This window comes from Gobio gobio (genome assembly GCF_949357685.1).
Source record: "Gobio gobio genome assembly, chromosome: 25".
In the NCBI taxonomy this organism is placed as follows: Eukaryota; Metazoa; Chordata; class Actinopteri; order Cypriniformes; family Gobionidae; genus Gobio; species Gobio gobio.
This window is the reverse complement of record NC_137121.1, coordinates 36,994,436-37,016,395: the sequence shown is the minus strand read 5'-3', so window position 1 is coordinate 37,016,395 and position 21,960 is coordinate 36,994,436. Positions and strand designations below refer to the sequence as shown.

Below are 21,960 nucleotides of genomic sequence, written 5' to 3'. Positions count from 1 at the left end.
TGACCGATCCCAGAGGAATAGAGTCTGATCTAGAGGAACCATCGGCCACATTTACAAAAAAAAAAAAAAAAAATGCATATACTTTTTAACCAAAAATGCTCATCTTGCACTAGCGTCCACGACTTCTCACGTAACGTAGGCGGAAGTATCGACTGAGTGTTTACACAGCGAACGTTCAAAGACTAAGTCAAACACCCTTTACAAACAAAAGTAAAACATCAATGTTGGACGATTTTGAAGTTGGAAGAGAAAATTAGATGAGTTTTTCACCCTAACTTTTTTGAACCGGAGTACACAAACGTCATGCCACACGCAACCTTTCCAACGTGTTTACGTAAAGCGTGAAGTCATGAACGCTAATGTTGTGGTTAAAAAACACTATATAAATGTATATTTTTGTAGTAAATGTGTCCGGTGGTTCCTCTAGATCAGACTCTATTCCTCTGGGATCGGTCAGAGCCTCTGAAGCTCTTCCTCTGAAACTGCAGTGATTTGGACCTTCAACTGTTGGTTCCCATTGAAGTCCATTATGTGCAGATAAATCCTGGAATTTTTTCCTCAAAAATTTCCACTGAAGAAAGAAAAATATGAATATCTTGAATGAGATGGGGAGAGGAAATTATAAGGGAATGTTCATTCTGAGGTGAGACAATCTTTTAAGGTTTTGGTTATGTTTGGTTCATTCATCAAGTTGTTGATGTTCTCACCCGTGTAGACATGTATAAGTTCACAATTATTTAGAAAAAAAACACAGGAAAGTAAGCTTGGAGCAAAATCCTTTACTGTGTATGCTCATAACAATTAATAATATTACACTACATGTATGGTGTGGATATGTTCAGACTTAAACTAAAAGAATAAATCAATAACATAAAACTAACAGGAAGAACTAATTCTGTTGCTCTCTGTTTTGTTTAAATTTGTCCACAGCATATTTCACACCCATTCCCGCAGCTGCTGCAGCCCCACCTGCCACTAAAACGACAGGTAAAGCCACGGCTAACTCAGTGACTGCCAGGAGGACGCCTCCTGCTACTGCTGTTCCTGTTCCTACAGCTGATCCAACTCCCAGAGCAACTTTTACTGCCTTTTTCTTCCTCTCTTTCATTGTTATCTTTTTTTGAGCTTCTTTATACATTTCATTAGTGTAATGGCCTCCTCCATTTTTCCTGATCATGTCCTCAATCTTCTTCATCAGTTCAGTGACCTGAGTGCGGTTCGTCATGTCTTCATTGTTGAAAGCGTGATATCTGCCACCACAGCTGTTGGTAAGTTTCCACAGATGCTGGCTTTCTCTTACATACTGTTGCAGAGTTTTGCGTCCCAGCTGATCAGCGCGAGTGAACAGAACGATGGTGTATCTTATGGCGGCATCTCCGAAGTTCTCCTGGATCAGTTTTACTGTGTTCACCTCCTCCGCCGTGTATCTCGCACCCAGATTGATCACCAGCAGGAACGCATGAGGACCAGGAACAGACAGGTCAACACAGTCCGTTATCTTTGGCTTCATGTCTTCTTTAGTGAACGACCCACAGAACCCTGGCATGTCAATTACAGAGATCATTCTTCCTCCTTGATTTGCAGATTGTTTGCTGGACTCGCTTGTAACCTGTTCAGGTGAAACATCCGCACGAAACACTTCCCGTCCCAGGATGGTGTTTCCTGTCGCACTCTTCCCTGTTCCGGTCTTACCCATCAGGATAATCCTTACCTCCGATGCTGCAAATCAAGAACTATCATTACATTTCAAATGGGATGTGTCCCTAACATCAGGTGGAAAGTGTTGAACTAAGCTGTAGAAATGACCAAGAAGCATCAAAGCAATTAATGATACGGCGCTTCGTTTAAAATGCAGAAAAACTGAATCCAAGTTGTTCCAAACCTGTATGAGTTTCTTTGTTCTGCTGAACACAAAAGAAGATATTTTGAAGAATGTTTGTAACCAAGCAGATAGAGCAACCATTGACTACCATAGTAGGAAAAAAAATACTATGGTAGTCAATGGTTGCTCTCTCTGCTTTGTTACAAACATTCTTCTAAATATCTTCTTTTGTGTTCAGCAGAACAAAGAAACTCAAACAGGTTTGGAACAACTTGAGGTTGAGTAAATGATGACAGAATTTTCATTTTTGGGTGAACTATCCCTTTAAGGTGAGCATATGTTATTTAGCCAAAGCTACCAACAATCAAGCAAAAGCAATCCTGGAAGAATAATAAAGAATAATCAAAACCAAAAGATCAATTTCAGGAGAATATCTACTCTTATGTGCACATACAGAATTTAATTGTCAGTGAATAATTGAACTTCAGAGTATAATACCACCTTCAAAGAAATGTGTAGTGTTGAACAGAGTCTTGTTGTACATAATATTGTACAATGAAAGTCTGACAAAGTTGAAATTGAATGTTAGAAGCTTTAAGACCTGCCAATATCACTTTCAGAAACAAAATTTGGGGGTCTGGAGTTAAAGTACTTACTAATGGTAAAATTTGAGTAATGTGACATACTGGAACTGTCATTTGACAGTAATGCCTCTGTGGAAATAAAATATAAAAAACATGTTTAGAGTTGTTATATTATTATAGTAAATTCATGTTACTTAAAAAGTAAATTAAATTATTGAAAATAAATTACTTACCCCTATCACCCATTTCTGAAATTTTCTTGAGATTTTTCAGTTGTAAATGTTGTGTACAAGCTTTGCTGTAAATGTTGATCAAATCAATCAAATATATTATATATCTTGTTAAACGCTCGCCGATGATCTGCCCTAGCTTACAGTCAAAAAGCCTAGTTCTATTATGAGTACAGGAAGTAGCAGACCTGTCAGCTGCAGAGAGAGAGAGAGAACTCAAAATGCAGAGTGTATAATGGGCGTTATTTAACTAAAAACAAAGCCTTGTAGGGGAAAACAAAGTCAGGGCTGTACGTTAACACTTCTTGCACATAGCACTGGTGTTGCAAAGGTTGAACGTTTTGTTGCACAGGCCACACAGTTGCAGCACTGTCTCCATTACCATCTCTGAGAACAACCACAAGTAGTTCAGTTCATCACGTAAACAGGCATGTGACTGACATGTTCCATACAAGGCACGCAAAAATACAAACCTAAACCAGAAATGCTTTCAGACAAACATTTTATTTACAAGACTGCAGGAACAGAACATCTCTTGCTTAACATTAAGTCAATTTTGTTCACATAGCCCAATATCACTAATCACAATCCATTTTAGTTGAGCACTTGAATTTTTTTTTTCTCCTATAAATCATTAAAAAGGTCTAAAGTTTTATTATAACATTTTTAAATATTATTAAAAAAATGTGACATACTTAATTTTTGTCAGGTAAAAAAAAAAATTCTGCACACTGGAGAAAAAACATCTCGGGTTACTGGTGTAACCTATGTTCTCTGAATAGGGAAAGAGACGTTGAGTAGCTATGACGCAATGGGGACGCCCTCTGGGTGTGCCGATTGTCTGAAGCCCTTATAGAATCACGCCAATTCATTGGCTGATGGCGCGGGCGCCACCCCAACGCTCTTACGTTGTCATTTTATACTGGCACGTGTGCCATCTGCTCCTCAGATTTCTCTGCCAAAAAGGCTGCTTGTCAGCAGCGCGAGGAGCTTGGCAGCGAACGCAGCGTCTCGTTCCCTTTTCAGAGAACATAGGTCACACCAGTAAACTGAGGCGTTCTCTTTCATAGGTTCAGTAAACGCTGCGTAGCTATGACGCAATGGGAATGATATATCAAACTCACCAAGCTAAGCACTTCTGTATCTGTCTCGATGAATACCAGATAGCATACATGGCCGGTTCAAGCAGACAGAACATGGGAACCCAGAGCCATGTCGAGATCCGAACTATAGAATTTGACAAAAGTGTGCGGAAAGGACCATCCTGCCGCTACACAAATATCCTACAGGAGGGCCCCTCCAGAAAGCGCTTGAGAGGAAGCCTAACTTCTGGTGGAATGTGGCCGAATGCTGAGAGGTGAAGGCCGACCACGCACCTCATATGCCAGTGAAATGGCATCTGTAACCCAATGGGAAATTCTATGCTTCGATGCGGCAAGCCTGCGACGGCCAGCACAAAACACACCAAGAGCTGATTTGATCTCCTCTTCTTCAAAGCTCGGACAGGGCAGAGCAAATTAAGTTTTTCGTCCTCTTCTGAGGCGAAAGGACAGGGGTGGAATGAATGAAGGGTAATAACCTGAGAGTGAAATGTAGACAAAACTTTGGGCACATATCCTGGCCTAGGTCTTAAGGTTTCCTAAACCAGACCAGGCATGAAAGAAGTCCATACATGCCTTGCTAACAGAGAGAGCTTGCAAATTCCCAGCTCGTTTCAAAGAGGTTTATGCCAACAAAAGAGCAACCTTGAGAGTCAGAATCCGCTCTGGAGCTGACTCCAGGGGCTCAAAAGGAGCCTCCCTTAAGCCCTCCAGGACAACTGACAGGTCCCAAGAGGGAATTCCAGGGGTGCGTGCTGGCTTCAGGCGTCTAACCCCACACATAAACACAGAGACCAACCTTTGTTTGCCCAGGGGAACTTCATCTGACTCCCAATGAGAGACAATGTCGGCAACATAAACTCTCAGAGTAGTAACGGCCACTCCAGCAGCAAACTTTTCTTGTAGGAACTCCAGCACTGGACCCATGGGGCAGCTGACTGGATCCACAGCATGACCTGAGCACCATGACTCAAAAATATTCCTCTTGGAGGAATATAGCCTCCTTTTGGAAAGAGCTCTCACACTCACAATGGTCTCCTGGACGTCGGCAGGAAGACCAGAATTCAGAGCTAGCGGCCTCTGAGGGGCCATACCCACAGCTTCCAAATCTCAGGATGAGGATGCCATATCCTGCCCTGAAGCTGAGACAGCAGATCTTTTCTGACCAGAATCTCCCGGGGAGGGGAATCAAGAAGAAGAATCAATTCCGAGAACCAGGCCTGGGACGGCCAGAATGTGGCTTTAAGCAGGAGACAGACCCCGCTCTCCCTCACCCTGCACAGAACAGCCAGGATCAACTTGACGGGTGGGAATGCATAGAGCTTCAGCTTCGGCCATGGGTGAGCGAAAGCATCTACACCCAGCTGTGCTGGGGAGCTCAGGGAGAACCAAAGCGGGCATTGGGACGACTCCTGCAATGCAAAGAGGTCCACTTCCGCTCTGCCAAACACATCCCAAATCTGAGCTACTGTTTGAGGGTTCAGCATCCAATCCCCTGATATGAGCTTCTGCCTCGACAGAAAATCCTCTGCGAGATTCAAGATCCCGGGTACATGAACCGTTCTAAGGGAAAGGAGTTTGTCCTGAGCCCAAAGGAGGAGACAACGTGCATGCTTGTCTAGGGTGCTTGACTGTGAGCTCCCTTGGCGATTCACATGAGAAACCACCGCCATGTTGTCTGTCCTGACAATGACGTGGTGCCCTTTGAGAGAGGGGAGAAAGTGCAGAAGGGCCAGAAAGACAGCTCTCAGCTCCAAGCTGTTTATGGGCCAAGAGAGAAACTCCCCCGTCCATACTCCGATGGGGGAGAAAACCATGCCCCAGCTGGTCAAAGAGGCGTCCGTCGCGATCATTTTGAAATCGTTGTGATCGACGGAAAACAGCGCCCATGCCGACCGCTTTCTGAAGAAAGAGAGGGTTCCGCCATATCTCAAGGCGAAGGGCTGATCCTGTCGATCGGGCCCCTAAGAGCTTTATCCACCAAAGAAAGGGTCTCATGTGAAGCAGGGGAGGCTGCGGCCATGAGGCCCAGGAGCCTGCGACAAGTACCCACAGTGACATGATGGCCTAGCCTGAAGCGGGCCAAACATGTAACGAGACTGGAAATCCGGGCAGGAGCCAGACAGACCTGCATCAGAATGGAATCCAGGTGAACCCCTAAGAAGACAGTCTGTTGGGATGGGGTGAGAACACTCTGCGACAGAACTGAAGAGTGTTGCCGGACTGAACTGAACTGTGCGGAGGATCCAAGGCGATACCCCCGGCAGACGCCTCCACTCGTGAAAGAAATGTGATAGAGGAAGCGGAGTATTGCAATGCAGAGGACATACCTGTGTTAGGGTGTCGAACTGACCACTATCGTGGTCAACCGCAAATGAGAGCACATGGCGTTTTGATCCGGAGTGAGAGATACCACGGCCTAAGTGAACAATACAGGGTCTGCCGGCTTCTGAATAACGTGTCTCCGATTACGTGAGTAGCACGCAACAAACCAATCGGAGGTGAGGGCGAGTCTCCTTCCTCCAGCGCCGAAGGGGGGTGAGGCCGAACAAGCGCTGCTTTCCGCTCTCCTCTTTCTAGTCTGAGGGTCAGGAGCGACTCGAAGGAGCTGGAGTGGAGGGTTTGCTTGATCGCTTCAGCTCAAGATGCCTATGGGGTCACTGACAGGGACTGCCCAACTCCCCAAACCGTGGCTGGTGGGAGATAAACCGGGTCACTCCTCCTACCGGCAAACTCCTTCCTGTGCGAGGAGCGCTCTCTGGGCTGAGATTTCCAAGAAGGAGCCGAAGATGGAGAAAGGTGTGTAGCCAGCGTGTCTTCGAAAGCACGTCAATAAGCTCAGAGTAGGCCGCAGATGGACACGCTTCCTGGATGCTAGGTGGGAAAGCGGCGTTAACAAAAGCAGGCCCGAAATACTCTGAGTTGGACGCTACATCCTCTAGTAGGGGTGTAAGAAAACATTGATACACGTGAATATCGCGATATTATGTTTGGCGATACTGTATCGATTCTCAAAAACACTGTATCGATATTTATATATTTATTTATTTACATCCGAGATTCGTGGCTTTGTGTTCGGTTTAAACCAGACTGTATAAGACCCAACCGCTAGATGGCAGTATTATCTCAGAACGTAACTGACACGGAGCCGGAGAAGCGTGAGGTGAAGGTGCATGCATCGCTAGTGTTTGCATTAGCAAACCCAGCTCACAAGATGATAGAAATATTCCTCTCCACGGTATACAGAGCTGAAGTGTGGACTCATTTTGGCTTCAGCTATAATGCTGCGTTCACACCAAACGCGAATAGAGCGTCTGGCGCGAGTGCAAGTTTTAAGGATATTTAAATATACATGTAGTGAAGATAATGTAGGAGTTGACTGGACCACATTTGTGTGGCTATTAATGTTTAATATATATTTTCAATGAAAATGAAAAGAGGCAGAGTGGTTTTTTATAACATATTTCTCCTGGAGTGCCTTGAATGCGCGTCAATTTCGCTTCCAGCGCTCGATTTCTACGCGCGTCCAATTTTCCGCGGACGCGCGAATGCATTCAAAATGTTCGCGCGTGAAACTAGATGAGGTAGACACGATTTTGACGCTCTATTTGCGTTTGGTGTGAACGCAGCATAAAGAAGTCACTAAGGAAATCAACATGAGTCATTTTGTTTGCAAAATAGGCCAAGTCAAATACTCGGGAAACGCATTGAATCTGAGAATTCGCTTAATATCCTGACATCATCCGCGCTGCTGAGAAGCGCGGATGATGAGAAGCGCGGATGATTCAATAGAATATGTTCAGCACGTTTTCCTCATTAACAAAATAAACACACAACAAAATTGACAGCGCTGGCAGCAGAACGAAAGCATCTGATCATAGTGATGTGGATATGGATGCACCAGCTCTGCAGTTCAGTACTTTAAATAGCACTTTATACAATAGACTGCTTTAAAGCAAACAGCTTTACAGTATTAAATATAAAACAAACAGTCATTCAGTCATGGAATGGACTATGCACTTTCTGTTAAATAGTTTAGAAATTAAAAACTGCTATACTGTGAACCTTTAAAACATATACACATAAATAATCCTGCAGTCACTTTACTAGTTCCCTTAACTTAGATTGCACAACATAGTGATTAGTGATATAAATTATACTGCATTAATTAATTGTCAGATTTTATGCATATGGTTCCGTTCTTTCAAAACAAAAAAGAAATATCGCAATATATTGCCTTTCTTACAATATCGCTATATATAACAATATATCATATCGTAACCCCTGTATCGTGATCCGTATCGTATCGCCAGATTCTTGGCAATACACAACCCTATCCTCTAGCCTGAAGGAAACCGTCTCGTGCGCCACCGGGCTAGGGCATAAATAATCATGAGAGAATTCGACTGGCAGAACATTACGCTTGTGCTCGGTGGAGGGAGGGAGAGAGAGAAAGGGCGAGGCCTGTCTGCTCGCTGGAGGCGGAGCCAGGGGATACCTTCGTCCATGAGGAGCTGGATGCTGTAACGCCCAAGGTGGATCCATGCCACAGAGAAGCGGCAGAGGAGCTGAACCAAAGGGCTGATGGAGACAGCGGCGACTGGGCAGAGGGATTGGCTGGAATTTGAAGAGGAAGTGGGAGAGGGTCATAGACGATATGGGGCTGGGCAGAACCACTGAGGGTACTGGAGAGTTCGGCCTCACTGTCTGCGGTGGGCTCATGCATTGCAGCAGGCTTCGGCTCACTGTCTGCGGTGGGCTCATGCATTGCAGCAGGCTTTGGCTCACTGTCTGCGGTGGGCTCATGCATTGCAGCAGGCTTCGGCTCACTGTCTGCGGTGGGCTCATGCATTGCAGCAGGCTTCAGCCTCACTGTCTGCGGTGGGCTCATGCATTGCAGCAGGCTTCGGCTCACTGTCTGCGGTGGGCTCATGCATTGCGGCAGGCTTCGGCTCACTGTCTGCGGTGGGCTCATGCATTGCAGCAGGCTTCGGCTCACTGTCTGCGGTGGGCTCATGCATTGCGGCAGGCTTCGGCTCACTGTCTGCGGTGGGCTCATGCATTGCGACAGGCTTCGGCTCACTGTCTGCGGTGGGCTCATGCATTGCAGCAGGCTTCAGCTCACTGTCTGCGGTGGGCTCATGCATTGCAGCAGGCTTCGGCTCACTGTCTGCGGTGGGCTCATGCATTGCGGCAGGCTTCGGCTCACTGTCTGCGGTGGGCTCATGCATTGCAGCAGGCTTCGGCTCACTGTCTGCGGTGGGCTCATGCATTGCGGCAGGCTTCGGCTCACTGTCTGCGGTGGGCTCATGCATTGCAGCAGGCTTCAGCCTCACTGTCTGCGGTGGGCTCATGCATTGCGGCAGGCTTCGGCCTCACTGTCTGCGGTGGGCTCATGCATTGCAGCAGGCTTCGGCTCACTGTCTGCGGTGGGCTCATGCATTGCAGCAGGCTTCGGCTCACTGTCTGCGGTGGGCTCATGCATTGCAGCAGGCTTCGGCTCACTGTCTGCGGTGGGCTCATGCATTGCAGCAGGCTTCGGCTCACTGTCTGCGGTGGGCTCATGCATTGCAGCAGGCTTCGGCTCACTGTCTGCGGTGGGCTCATGCATTGCGGCAGGCTTCGGCTCACTGTCTGCGGTGGGCTCATGCATTGCAGCAGGCTTCAGCCTCACTGTCTGCGGTGGGCTCATGCATTGCGGCAGGCTTCGGCTCACTGTCTGCGGTGGGCTCATGCATTGCAGCAGGCTTCGGCCTCACTGTCTGCGGTGGGCTCATGCATTGCAGCAGGCTTCGGCTCACTGTCTGCGGTGGGCTCATGCATTGCAGCAGGCTTCGGCCTCACTATCTGCGGTGGGCTCATGCATTGCAGCAGGCTTCGGCTCACTGTCTGCGGTGGGCTCATTCATTGCGGCAGGCTTCAGCCTCACTGTCTGCGGTGGGCTCATGCATTGCAGCAGGCTTCGGCTCACTGTCTGCGGTGGGCTCATGCATTGCTGCAGGCTTCGGCTCACTGTCTGCGGTGGGCTCATTCATTGCGGCAGGCTTCAGCCTCACTGTCTGCGGTGGGCACATGCATTGCAGCAGGCTTCGGCTCACTGTCTGCGGTGGGCTCATGCATTGCAGCAGGCTTCGGCTCACTGTCTGCGGTGGGCTCATGCATCGCAGCAGGCTTCGGCCTCACTGTCTGCGGTGGGCTCATGCATTGCAGCAGGCTTCGGCTCACTGTCTGCGGTGGGCTCATTCATTGCGGCAGGCTTCAGCCTCACTGTCTGCGGTGGGCTCATGCATTGCAGCAGGCTTCGGCTCACTGTCTGCGGTGGGCTCATTCATTGCGGCAGGCTTCAGCCTCACTGTCTGCGGTGGGCTCATGCATTGCAGCAGGCTTCGGCTCACTGTCTGCGGTGGGCTCATGCATTGCGGCAGGCTTCAGCCTCACTGTCTGCGGTGGGCTCATGCATTGCAGCAGGCTTCGGCTCACTGTCTGCGGTGGGCTCATTCATTGCGGCAGGCTTCGGCTCACTGTCTGCGGTGGGCTCATGCATTGCAGCAGGCTTCGGCTCACTGTCTGCGGTGGGCTCATGCATTGCGGCAGGCTTCGGCTCACTGTCTGCGGTGGGCTCATGCATTGCGGCAGGCTTCGGCTCACTGTCTGCGTTGGGCTCATGCATTGCGGCAGGCTTCGGCTCACTGTCTGCGGTGGGCTCATGCATTGCGGCAGGCTTCGGCCTCACTGTCTGCGGTGGGCTCATGCATTGCAGCAGGCTTCGGCCTCACTGTCTGCGGTGGGCTGATGCATTGCGGCAGGCTTCGGCTCACTGTCTGCGGTGGGCTCATGCATTGCAGCAGGCTTCGGCTCACTGTCTGCGGTGGGCTCATGCATTGCGGCAGGCTTCGGCTCACTGTCTGCGGTGGGCTCATGCATTGCAGCAGGCTTCGGCCTCACTGTCTGCGGTGGGCTCATGCATTGCAGCAGGCTACGGCTCACTGTCTGCGGTGGGCTCATGCATTGCAGCAGGCTTCGGCTCACTGTCTGCGGTGGGCTCATGCATTGCAGCAGGCTTTGGCTCACTGTCTGCGGTGGGCTCATGCATTGCGGCAGGCTTCGGCTCACTGTCTGCGGTGGGCTCATGCATTGCAGCAGGCTTCAGCCTCACTGTCTGCGGTGGGCTCATGCATTGCGGCAGGCTTCGGCCTCACTGTCTGCGGTGGGCTCATGCATTGCAGCAGGCTTCGGCTCACTGTCTGCGGTGGGCTCATGCATTGCAGCAGGCTTCGGCTCACTGTCTGCGGTGGGCTCATGCATTGCAGCAGGCTTCGGCTCACTGTCTGCGGTGGGCTCATGCATTGCAGCAGGCTTCGGCTCACTGTCTGCGGTGGGCTCATGCATTGCAGCAGGCTTCGGCTCACTGTCTGCGGTGGGCTCATGCATTGCGGCAGGCTTCGGCTCACTGTCTGCGGTGGGCTCATGCATTGCAGCAGGCTTCAGCCTCACTGTCTGCGGTGGGCTCATGCATTGCGGCAGGCTTCGGCTCACTGTCTGCGGTGGGCTCATGCATTGCAGCAGGCTTCGGCCTCACTGTCTGCGGTGGGCTCATGCATTGCAGCAGGCTTCGGCTCACTGTCTGCGGTGGGCTCATGCATTGCAGCAGGCTTCGGCCTCACTGTCTGCGGTGGGCTCATGCATTGCAGCAGGCTTCGGCTCACTGTCTGCGGTGGGCTCATTCATTGCGGCAGGCTTCAGCCTCACTGTCTGCGGTGGGCTCATGCATTGCAGCAGGCTTCGGCTCACTGTCTGCGGTGGGCTCATGCATTGCGGCAGGCTTCGGCTCACTGTCTGCGGTGGGCTCATGCATTGCAGCAGGCTTCGGCTCACTGTCTGCGGTGGGCTCATGCATTGCTGCAGGCTTCGGCTCACTGTCTGCGGTGGGCTCATTCATTGCGGCAGGCTTCAGCCTCACTGTCTGCGGTGGGCACATGCATTGCAGCAGGCTTCGGCTCACTGTCTGCGGTGGGCTCATGCATTGCAGCAGGCTTCGGCCTCACTGTCTGCGGTGGGCTCATGCATTGCAGCAGGCTTCGGCCTCACTGTCTGCGGTGGGCTCATGCATTGCAGCAGGCTTCGGCTCACTGTCTGCGGTGGGCTCATTCATTGCGGCAGGCTTCAGCCTCACTGTCTGCGGTGGGCTCATGCATTGCAGCAGGCTTCGGCTCACTGTCTGCGGTGGGCTCATTCATTGCGGCAGGCTTCAGCCTCACTGTCTGCGGTGGGCTCATGCATTGCAGCAGGCTTCGGCTCACTGTCTGCGGTGGGCTCATGCATTGCGGCAGGCTTCAGCCTCACTGTCTGCGGTGGGCTCATGCATTGCAGCAGGCTTCGGCTCACTGTCTGCGGTGGGCTCATTCATTGCGGCAGGCTTCGGCTCACTGTCTGCGGTGGGCTCATGCATTGCAGCAGGCTTCGGCTCACTGTCTGCGGTGGGCTCATGCATTGCGGCAGGCTTCGGCTCACTGTCTGCGGTGGGCTCATGCATTGCGGCAGGCTTCGGCTCACTGTCTGTGTTGGGCTCATGCATTGCGGCAGGCTTCGGCTCACTGTCTGCGGTGGGCTCATGCATTGCGGCAGGCTTCGGCCTCACTGTCTGCGGTGGGCTCATGCATTGCAGCAGGCTTCGGCCTCACTGTCTGCGGTGGGCTGATGCATTGCGGCAGGCTTCGGCTCACTGTCTGCGGTGGGCTCATGCATTGCAGCAGGCTTCGGCCTCACTGTCTGCGGTGGGCTCATGCATTGCAGCAGGCTTCGGCTCACTGTCTGCGGTGGGCTCATGCATTGCAGCAGGCTTCAGCCTCACTGTCTGCGGTGGGCTCATGCATTGCTGCAGGCTTCAGCCTCACTGTCTGCGGTGGGCTCATGCATTGAAGCAGGCTTCGGCCTCACTGTCTGCGGTGGGCTCATTCATTGCAGCAGGCTTCGCCTCACTGTCTGCGGTGGGCTCATGCATTGCGGCAGGCTTCAGCCTCACTGTCTGCGGTGGGCTCATGCATTGCGGCAGGCTTCAGCCTCACTGTCTGCGGTGGGCTCATGCATTGCGGCAGGCTTCTGCTCACTGTCTGCGGTGGGCTCATGCATTGCAGCAGGCTTCGGCTCACTGTCTGCGGTGGGCTCATGCATTGCTGCAGGCTTTGGCTCACTGTCTGCGGTGGGCTCATGCATTGCGGCAGGCTTCGGCTCACTGTCTGCGGTGGGCTCATTCATTGCGGCAGGCTTCAGCCTCACTGTCTGCGGTGGGCTCATGCATTGCAGCAGGCTTCGGCTCACTGTCTGCGGTGGGCTCATGCATTGCGGCAGGCTTCAGCCTCACTGTCTGCGGTGGGCTCATGCATTGCAGCAGGCTTCGGCTCACTGTCTGCGGTGGGCTCATTCATTGCGGCAGGCTTCGGCTCACTGTCTGCGGTGGGCTCATGCATTGCAGCAGGCTTCGGCTCACTGTCTGCGGTGGGCTCATGCATTGCGGCAGGCTTCGGCTCACTGTCTGCGGTGGGCTCATGCATTGCGGCAGGCTTCGGCTCACTGTCTGCGTTGGGCTCATGCATTGCGGCAGGCTTCGGCTCACTGTCTGCGGTGGGCTCATGCATTGCGGCAGGCTTCGGCCTCACTGTCTGCGGTGGGCTCATGCATTGCAGCAGGCTTCGGACTCACTGTCTGCGGTGGGCTGATGCATTGCGTCAGGCTTCGGCTCACTGTCTGCGGTGGGCTCATGCATTGCAGCAGGCTTCGGCCTCACTGTCTGCGGTGGGCTCATGCATTGCAGCAGGCTTCGGCTCACTGTCTGCGGTGGGCTCATGCATTGCAGCAGGCTTCAGCCTCACTGTCTGCGGTGGGCTCATGCATTGCAGCAGGCTTCGGCTCACTGTCTGCGGTGGGCTCATGCATTGCAGCAGGCTTTGGCTCACTGTCTGCGGTGGGCTCATGCATTGCGGCAGGCTTCGGCTCACTGTCTGCGGTGGACTCATGCATTGCAGCAGGCTTCGGCTCACTGTCTGCGGTGGGCTCATGCATTGCAGCAGGCTTCAGCCTCACTGTCTGCGGTGGGCTCATGCATTGAAGCAGGCTTCGGCCTCACTGTCTGCGGTGGGCTCATGCATTGCAGCAGGCTTCGGCTCACTGTCTGCGGTGGGCTCATGCATTCCTGCAGGCTTTGGCTCACTGTCTGCGGTGGGCTCATGCATTGCGGCAGGCTTCGGCCTCACTGTCTGCGGTGGGCTCATGCATTGCGGCAGGCTTCGGCTCACTGTCTGCGGTGGGCTCATGCATTGCGGCAGGCTTCGGCTCACTGTCTGCGGTGGACTCATGCATTGCGGCAGGCTTCGGCTCACTGTCTGCGGTGGACTCATGCATTGCAGCAGGCTTCGCCTCACTGTCTGCGGTGGGCTCATGCATTGCTGCAGGCTTCAGCCTCACTGTCTGCGGTGGGCTCATGCATTGCTGCAGGCTTTGGCTCACTGTCTGCGGTGGGCTCATGCATTGCGGCAGGCTTCGGCCTCACTGTCTGCGGTGGGCTCATGCATTGCAGCAGGCTTCGGCCTCACTGTCTGCGGTGGGCTCATGCATTGCAGCAGGCTTCGGCTCACTGTCTGTGGTGGGCTCATGCATTGCAGCAAGCTTCGGCTCACTGTCTGTGGTGGGCTCATGCATTGCAGCAGGCTTCGGCTCACTGTCTGCGGTGGGCTCATGCATTGCAGCAGGCTTCGGCTCACTGTCTGTGGTGGGCTCATGCATTGCAGCAGGCTTCGGCTCACTGTCTGCGGTGGGCTCATGCATTGCAGCAGGCTTCGGCTCACTGTCTGCGGTGGGCTCATGCATTGCGGCAGGCTTCGGCTCACTGTCTGCGGTGGGCTCATGCATTGCAGCAGGCTTCGGCCTCACTGTCTGCGGTGGGCTCATGTTAATGCTCCGTGCAGTAAGGTAATGGCCGGCTGGACTCGGGGTGTAGAGTGGGGCTGTCCTGCTCAGCCTGGCAGATGGCAAGTGGCTATCCGTTACATACCAGCAACCACTCCTTTGCAGCAGGCTTCGGCCTCACTGTCTGCGGTGGGCTCATGCATTGCGGCAGGCTTCGGCCTCACTGTCTGCGGTGGGCTCATGCATTGCAGCAGGCTTCGGCCTCACTGTCTGCGGTGGGCTCATGCATTGCAGCAGGCTTTGGCTCACTGTCTGCGGTGGGCTCATGCATTGCGGCAGGCTTCGGCCTCACTGTCTGCGGTGGGCTCATGCATTGCGGCAGGCTTCGGCTCACTGTCTGCGGTGGGCTCAAGCATTGCGGCAGGCTTCGGCTCACTGTCTGCGGTGGGCTCATGCATTGCGGCAGGCTTCGGCTCACTGTCTGCGGTGGGCTCAAACATTGCAGCAGGCTTCAGCCTCACTGTCTGCGGTGGGCTCATGCATTGCAGCAGGCTTCGGCTTCACTGTCTGCGGTGGGCTCATGCATTGCAGCAGGCTTCGGCTCACTGTCTGCGGTGGGCTCATGCATTGCAGCAGGCTTCGGCCTCACTGTCTGCGGTGGGCTCATGTTAATGCTCCGTGCAGTAAGGTAATGGCCGGCTGGACTCTGGGTGTAGAGTGGGGCTGTCCTCCTCAGCCTGGCAGATGGCAAGTGGCTATCCGTTACATACCAGCAACCACTCCTTTGCAGCAGGCTTCGGCTCACTGTCTGCGGTGGGCCTAGCATTGCGGCAGGCTTCAGCCTCACTGTCTGCGGTGGACTCATGTATTGAAGCAGGCTTCGGCTCACTGTCTGCGGTGGGCTCATGCATTGCTGCAGGCTTTGGCTCACTGTCTGCGGTGGGCTCATGCATTGCGGCAGGCTTCGGCCTCACTGTCTGCGGTGGGCTCATGCATTGCAGCAGGCTTCGGCTCACTGTCTGCGGTGGGCTCATGCATTGCGGCAGGCTTCAGCTCACTGTCTGCGGTGGGCTCATGCATTGCAGCAGGCTTCGGCTCACTGTCTGCGGTGGGCTCATGCATTGCGGCAGGCTTCGGCTCACTGTCTGCGGTGGGCTCATGCATTGCGGCAGGCTTCGGCTCACTGTCTGCGGTGGGCTCATGCATTGCGGCAGGCTTCGGCTCACTGTCTGCGGTGGGCTCATGCATTGCAGCAGGCTTCGGCTCACTGTCTGCGGTGGGCTCATGCATTGCGGCAGGCTTCGGCCTCACTGTCTGCGGTGGGCTCATGCATTGCAGCAGGCTTCGGCTCACTGTCTGCGGTGGGCTCATGCATTGCAGCAGGCTTCGGCTCACTGTCTGCGGTGGGCTCATGCATTGCGGCAGGCTTCGGCCTCACTGTCTGCGGTGGGCTCATGCATTGCGGCAGGCTTCGGCTCACTGTCTGCGGTGGGCTCATGCATTGCAGCAGGCTTCGGCTCACTGTCTGCGGTGGGCTCATGCATTGCAGCAGGCTTCAGCTCACTGTCTGCGGTGGGCTCATGCATTGCGGCAGGCTTCGGCTCACTGTCTGCGGTGGGCTCATGCATTGCGGCAGGCTTCGGCTCACTGTCTGCGGTGGGCTCATGCATTGCAGCAGGCTTCGGCTCACTGTCTGCGGTGGGCTCATGCATTGCGGCAGGCTTCGGCTCACTGTCTGCGGTGGGCTCATGCATTGCAGCAGGCTTCGGCTCACTGTCTGGGGTGGGCTCATGCATTGCGGCAGGCTTCGGCTCACTGTCTGCGGTGGGCTCATGTTAATGCTCCGTGCAGTAAGGTAATGGCCGGCTGGACTCTGGATGTAGAGTGGGGCTGTCCTCCTCAGCCTGGCAGATGGCAAGTGGCTATCCGTTACATGCCAGCAACCACTCCTTTGGACCGCTCACTGGAAGGTGTGCTTTGGACCTCTCGCTGAGGCTGATGGGGTAGAAAACACAAAGCGAGCAATCTGGGTAGTGGGTGAGGCATGCCAGATTAAAACAATTTTTTTTTTAAAGTCCTGGTCCTCTAGCAAAAAATAACTTGCGTTGTGGTCCTATCTTCTGTCACAGGTGGCTGTATATAGAGCGCATGAAGACACTAGGTTAAGACAGGAACAGACACAATGAAACAAAGCATGCTCCTAACATATACTTTATATTTATTTGAATTAATATTTAATAAATTAGAAATAAATAATTTGAAAATGTATTAAAAATAAATCGCTAAATTAAACAGACTTACTTTAGGGGGCAACTTCTCTGTAATCGTATTACAGTATTTTTCATAAATACAAAATTATTTGAAAAAATATGAATAAAAAGGAAGTAAACACTGTAACCAACAGGGCACTCAGTAATCTGGTAAATTTTACACACAACACACATTGAAAATGACATGAATATGACATAGTGGGCAACTGAATTTAGAGCAGCATAGTTTAAAATCAAGGGTTAAAGTTTGTTGATCGGACGTCTCCAGCGAAGCATTCAATTCACACAGACCAACCATCACGCACAGACATGTACGTTCAAGGAGGGTCCAAATGTGCACTTCAGAATGTCTGACAGCTGGATTCGACTAAAGGCCCGGGTATACTTCATTTTCCACGTTCCGCTGCACGCGAATGAGGTTTGCGAACCCTCCTGATGTCGGAAATTACGTCACGCGGCTACCAATAAATAAAAGCAAACGCTATAATACTTTTTCGTATACAGTTTGCTATCTTTGTTTAACAGTTCTATCTAGTAGCATATTAACTGTTAAACAGGGACCATAAAGGCCCAGGTACTGTATACTTAATTTTCCATGTTACGCTCCGTCTAGCACACAGAGCGTACAAGATTTTCAAAGTATACTCCTTTTGTTGTGAGCACGGAAAGACGCATTTGGCGTGTTCACACTCTCTAATGCACTTTAGCTGTCTGAGTCCACACACTATTTGTGTGACATAGTTTTCATTATCAGGAGGGTCCACACACCTTATCCACATGCGGCCCGGTTTTTCTGACCGCGTGGACGGTGCGCGCACAACAGTGAGAGTGACTTGAGTGCTTAAACAAAATTCCCTAGATAGAAAATTCACTCAGAGCTGGCATTCTCAGCGCCGTCAAAATAAAAGTCACGCTTACAACACGTCGGCCAAACAAAAAATCGTATTGGCTGATGCAGATATTTTAAAAATGCCAAATATCAGCCTTGACGAAATATTGTTCGAGCACTACTCACAACCAAGCGGCTCCTCCCGCAGTTTCTCCTGAAGCCGATACGGAAGTGACTTATACTGCAGTTCATGGACTGGCCACTAGAGACAGACTCCAGAAGGAGCAGAATCTCATTGAGCTCATGTTAAAATTCCCAACTTTACAGCAGAAGAACACATGTTTACAGTCTGGGACACATTGTGCTTTTGGTCTATACGGCTAATTTTGCCCTTCATGACGACTGTGAGGGGGGGAATTATTTTATAACTCATTCGTTTAAATTATATAAAGCCTTAAAGTTCTGCATAATTAAGGGCGTGGCCACTTTGAGTGACAGGTGGACTGCCGTTTGTCTGCTGTCTGTTAGTCATCACTTCAGCTCCGCCCACGTCCCGCCTCTTTGCCCATTGTCAGTTATCCGGGAGTGAATCGCTGCCAAGATGGCGACTGCCGACTTTACGCTTCAAAACTGCTCTTCAGAATCCTACGGGTGTCGTCAAGGATGCTACGCCCATATTTTTTTACAGTCTGATTAATTCCAGCTGTTTCTCCCAAAAAAACAACAACAACAACATTTTAATTAAATAAGTATGCACAGCGCTGAGTTTCAGTCACTTATAAAATGTGCATTTGAAGAAGCAACACGTATCAAACGTCTTTCCAAACAAAAGAGAACATTCACACTCACTTCTTAACGTCAGTCGATTGTTTGAAATGACGTCCTTTTGTGATCTGACATGGCTTCATATCATAGAATGAGGAATCTTCTTTTAAAAGTGACCCATATCTGATATCTGCATTTACACTACACTTAAAATACACAAGAATAACATTATGATATCAAGAAATAAATTTCAATAGTACATTGAGTTTCATTTATTGACATGGAGTTCATAGAAACATTTTTAGAGCAATCGTTTCATCCTTCTATCAAAATCATGATATAGTACTAATTCTTCAAGACAGTGATTATGTACACAGATCCGCATTAAAAGTGTCTTCAAGAGAGAATCCAATATAAGGAGGTTGCCGCTTGGGCCTAATGAGTCCGAGCAATGGGTTATGGGAAATTATGTCCATGATGAGATAATGAAGACGGAAGGGCACCTCTGGTGGAAATCAAGGGCACTCCAGCTGGTGGATGTAAAAGTCTTGCAGGATTAGTTCACTTCAAAACCAAAATTCCCTGATCATTTCTTCACCCTCATCTCAACCAAGATGTCTTTCTTTCTTCAGTTGAAAAGAAATGAAGTTTTTGAGGAAAACATTCCAGGATTTTTCTGCACATAATGGACTTCAATGGGAACCAACGGCTGAAGGTCCAAATCACTGCAGTTTCAGAGGAAGAGCTTCAGAGGCTCTGACCGATCCCAGAGGAATAGAGTCTGATCTAGAGGAACCATCGGCCACATTTACAACACAAATAAACATTTATATACGTTTTAACCTTAAATGCTCATCTTGCGCTGCTCTGCGGTCACCAGTGATTGCATAATCACGTTGGAAAGGTCACGCTAGACGTAGGCAGAAGCACCGCCCCCATGTTTACAAAGCGCTCGTGCGAAGACTAAAGGCCATTACATACTCCGCAAGAACAGAGAAAATAGTTTTCGCTCCCAGGGCATCATTCTGTTCTCTCAGCCCTGGTTTGTGAGTTCTCGCAGCTCGTTCTCGACACATCATCTGAGCAGAACTGTTTTCTTGTGGGTGTCCGAGAACTATTGTGTAATTGGTCAGAAATGTAAAGTGGGCGGGGTTAATGCGGAGAAATGGGAATGTTTGGCACCTGCTTTTCTCGTGAAGTATGGAATGTCCTGGCCAGAACGAACTTTGTTCTTGCCACCTCGAGAAAACGAACAAATGTCTTTGTTCTTGCGGAGTATGTACCGAGCTTAATACATCCTTTAGCAAAAAAAAGGTTAAACAGTGATTGTCACAGGGTAAGCCTGCGACTAGGCATGGACTACACACAAACATACACAGGCACGTTGCGCTCACACACCGGTGTCATGTATTATCAGTCTGTTAGCGGACATACATTCATGTATGCATGGACCTGTGTAATATTTGATGTAACGGTGTTGTAAACTGTTTGTACGATGTCCTATAAAGAGTTACCTGAGTAAAGAGAACTAATAATCAAGTGCATCTGATAGCATAATAAAACTGTTTTCTCAGATAGAAATAAATCACCACCACAAGTATTTGCTTTACATAGTTTATTGAATACAGTATGAAATACAGATTATGCTTACCAGATTTGAGTAGTCATTGTCCAAACCTGTTTAGTTCGACAGCCAATCTATTTATAGGTGTTTGTGTCCGCCATCTTGTGGCGTGTTCCTGTGAGTGACATCATTGGAGAGTCAACTCTCAGTGGTAGGAGAGGAAGGCTTCTAAAGTGATGTTTCCTTTCAATATGTATTTTTGTTATGTATATTTGCAGATATGATTTCTCGCTTGCATGTTTATTTGTATTTAATTATTCTTGGTATTGTTTTGGTTATTTTTGATTATGTATTCCTGTGATGTATGTGCACCATGTCACCTTCTGAATGGTATGTTCCAAAGTAGGAGGAGTCAGGTCTATAAAATGACTCCAGAAAGTTAGTTGGGCAGTGCAGAGATAGGAGGTGTGGAGAGGTCTAGACAGACCATGGATAGTCTGAGTCTACAACTGGAGACTCTGAGAGACTGTGAGAGAGTCTCTGAGAAAGTGCTGCTTACCGTAAATCCTCTAATATTGGCCTGTATTCCATTAGCGGCCGGGTCTCCAACATTGGCCGGTCTCGCTGTCACCGAAGGTAAATAAAGGCCGGTCTCTAATAGCGGCCGGGGCTATTATTAGAACCAACGTTTTTCTGGGCAGGCCTCAACATTATGCTTGCTTGTGATAGTAACATGCAAGTACCACAGGGTACTGGTCATGTCAATCACCCAGACATCCCAAGTCTCCCGCATATTTATAGCGGCTCCCTGATGCCCGCAAATTAGTAAAATTCTCCCGCAATCTAGAGCGAGCGAGCAAGAGCGCGCATGCGAGACACAAACTGTGCACGCGCGCACGGCAGAGAGGGAGAGAGAGCGAGAAACCTTACGTGTGTGTGCTAGTGTGCACCTAATGAAGCGCATGTAAGACGGAGAGCGTCCTGATTGGCTTGTTTCGGTAAGTCAACCAATCAATTGTCAGTGTGGGCGGGCTTTTATCTCTTCTCCCGAACCGAATTAATCAGTTCAGTGTATTTAGAAACTGGAGCGCCATGGCAGAGGGAGAGTGCCCCAAAAAACGAAAGTATAAAGTATAAACATAATGACAATCTTGCACGCTCTACAGTTTGTAACTAACATGTTATGGTTGAGTTAAACAAGTTTCATTTCATGTGCATATTTTTCAGGTCGGCTAGTTGCCAAGGCTACATGAAAACAACAAACTCCTTAGACCTGTTTAAAGTTGCAATGAAATATAAATAAAAGCAGTTTACATAAATAGTATAAGCAGCTTATGTAAATAGTAAAAGTGATCTACATAATTTTAGGAGAGATACCTCCCTGAAATGACTTTTTTCAGGTTAGGATGTCTGATCACCTCACTCTTGACTCGCACGTGAGACTTCAGTCACCGGGTCCGGTAGGCTAACGTTTACGGCGCGAGGATGAGAACAGACGTGCAGCTGAACATGAGGAGGACGAAGAGGATCTGTACAATAATTAACTTGTTGTAGAGGCTGGCGCGAGTGATGAGGAGTTTACAGGGAGAGATGAAAAGGAGGAGGAAACTGAGGAGGACGAGGATTAAACAGAATTGGAGGATTTTTTTTTTTATAACTTCAAACCAAACGAGACAGGAATGGTTAAACTTTGGAGCGGTAAGGTGTCTGTTGCCTTTTGTTATGAATCAATAACCTAATTATCACCGTGTATGGTGAAGTGTTTACAATGCACTACCGGTAGCCTATGTTTGCTACGTTTTTGTTTCCATATTTCTAGACTGGAATTTAGCCTGAATTACCGGTATTTGTTGTTCATGTTCTGTATGCATACCATAATGTTATGGTAACTGTA

At 50.2% G+C, this 21,960-nt stretch overlaps 1 protein-coding gene across 1 annotated transcript; it reads right to left on the bottom strand.

Moving 5' to 3' along the window:
- Window positions 1-764: 764 nt before the first annotated feature.
- Window positions 765-2,949, bottom strand: LOC307122261 (GTPase IMAP family member 6-like). The gene is made up of 3 exons (XM_079810277.1): window positions 2,640-2,949; window positions 2,479-2,535; window positions 765-1,719 (listed from the first exon to the last, which is right to left on the bottom strand). Exons 1-3 carry the CDS (start codon window positions 2,650-2,652, stop codon window positions 890-892), a joined length of 900 nt encoding a protein of 299 aa, XP_079666403.1. The 5' UTR covers window positions 2,653-2,949; the 3' UTR covers window positions 765-889.
- Window positions 2,950-21,960: the final 19,011 nt, after the last annotated feature.

Bases quoted from the DNA above. Each gene is read 5' to 3' on its own strand.
- LOC307122261 (XM_079810277.1), bottom strand. The intron at 1,720-2,478 runs GTAAGTACTTTA...CTTGATTTGCAG, and splicing joins TTACTCAAATTTTACCATTA to CATCGGAGGTAAGGATTATC.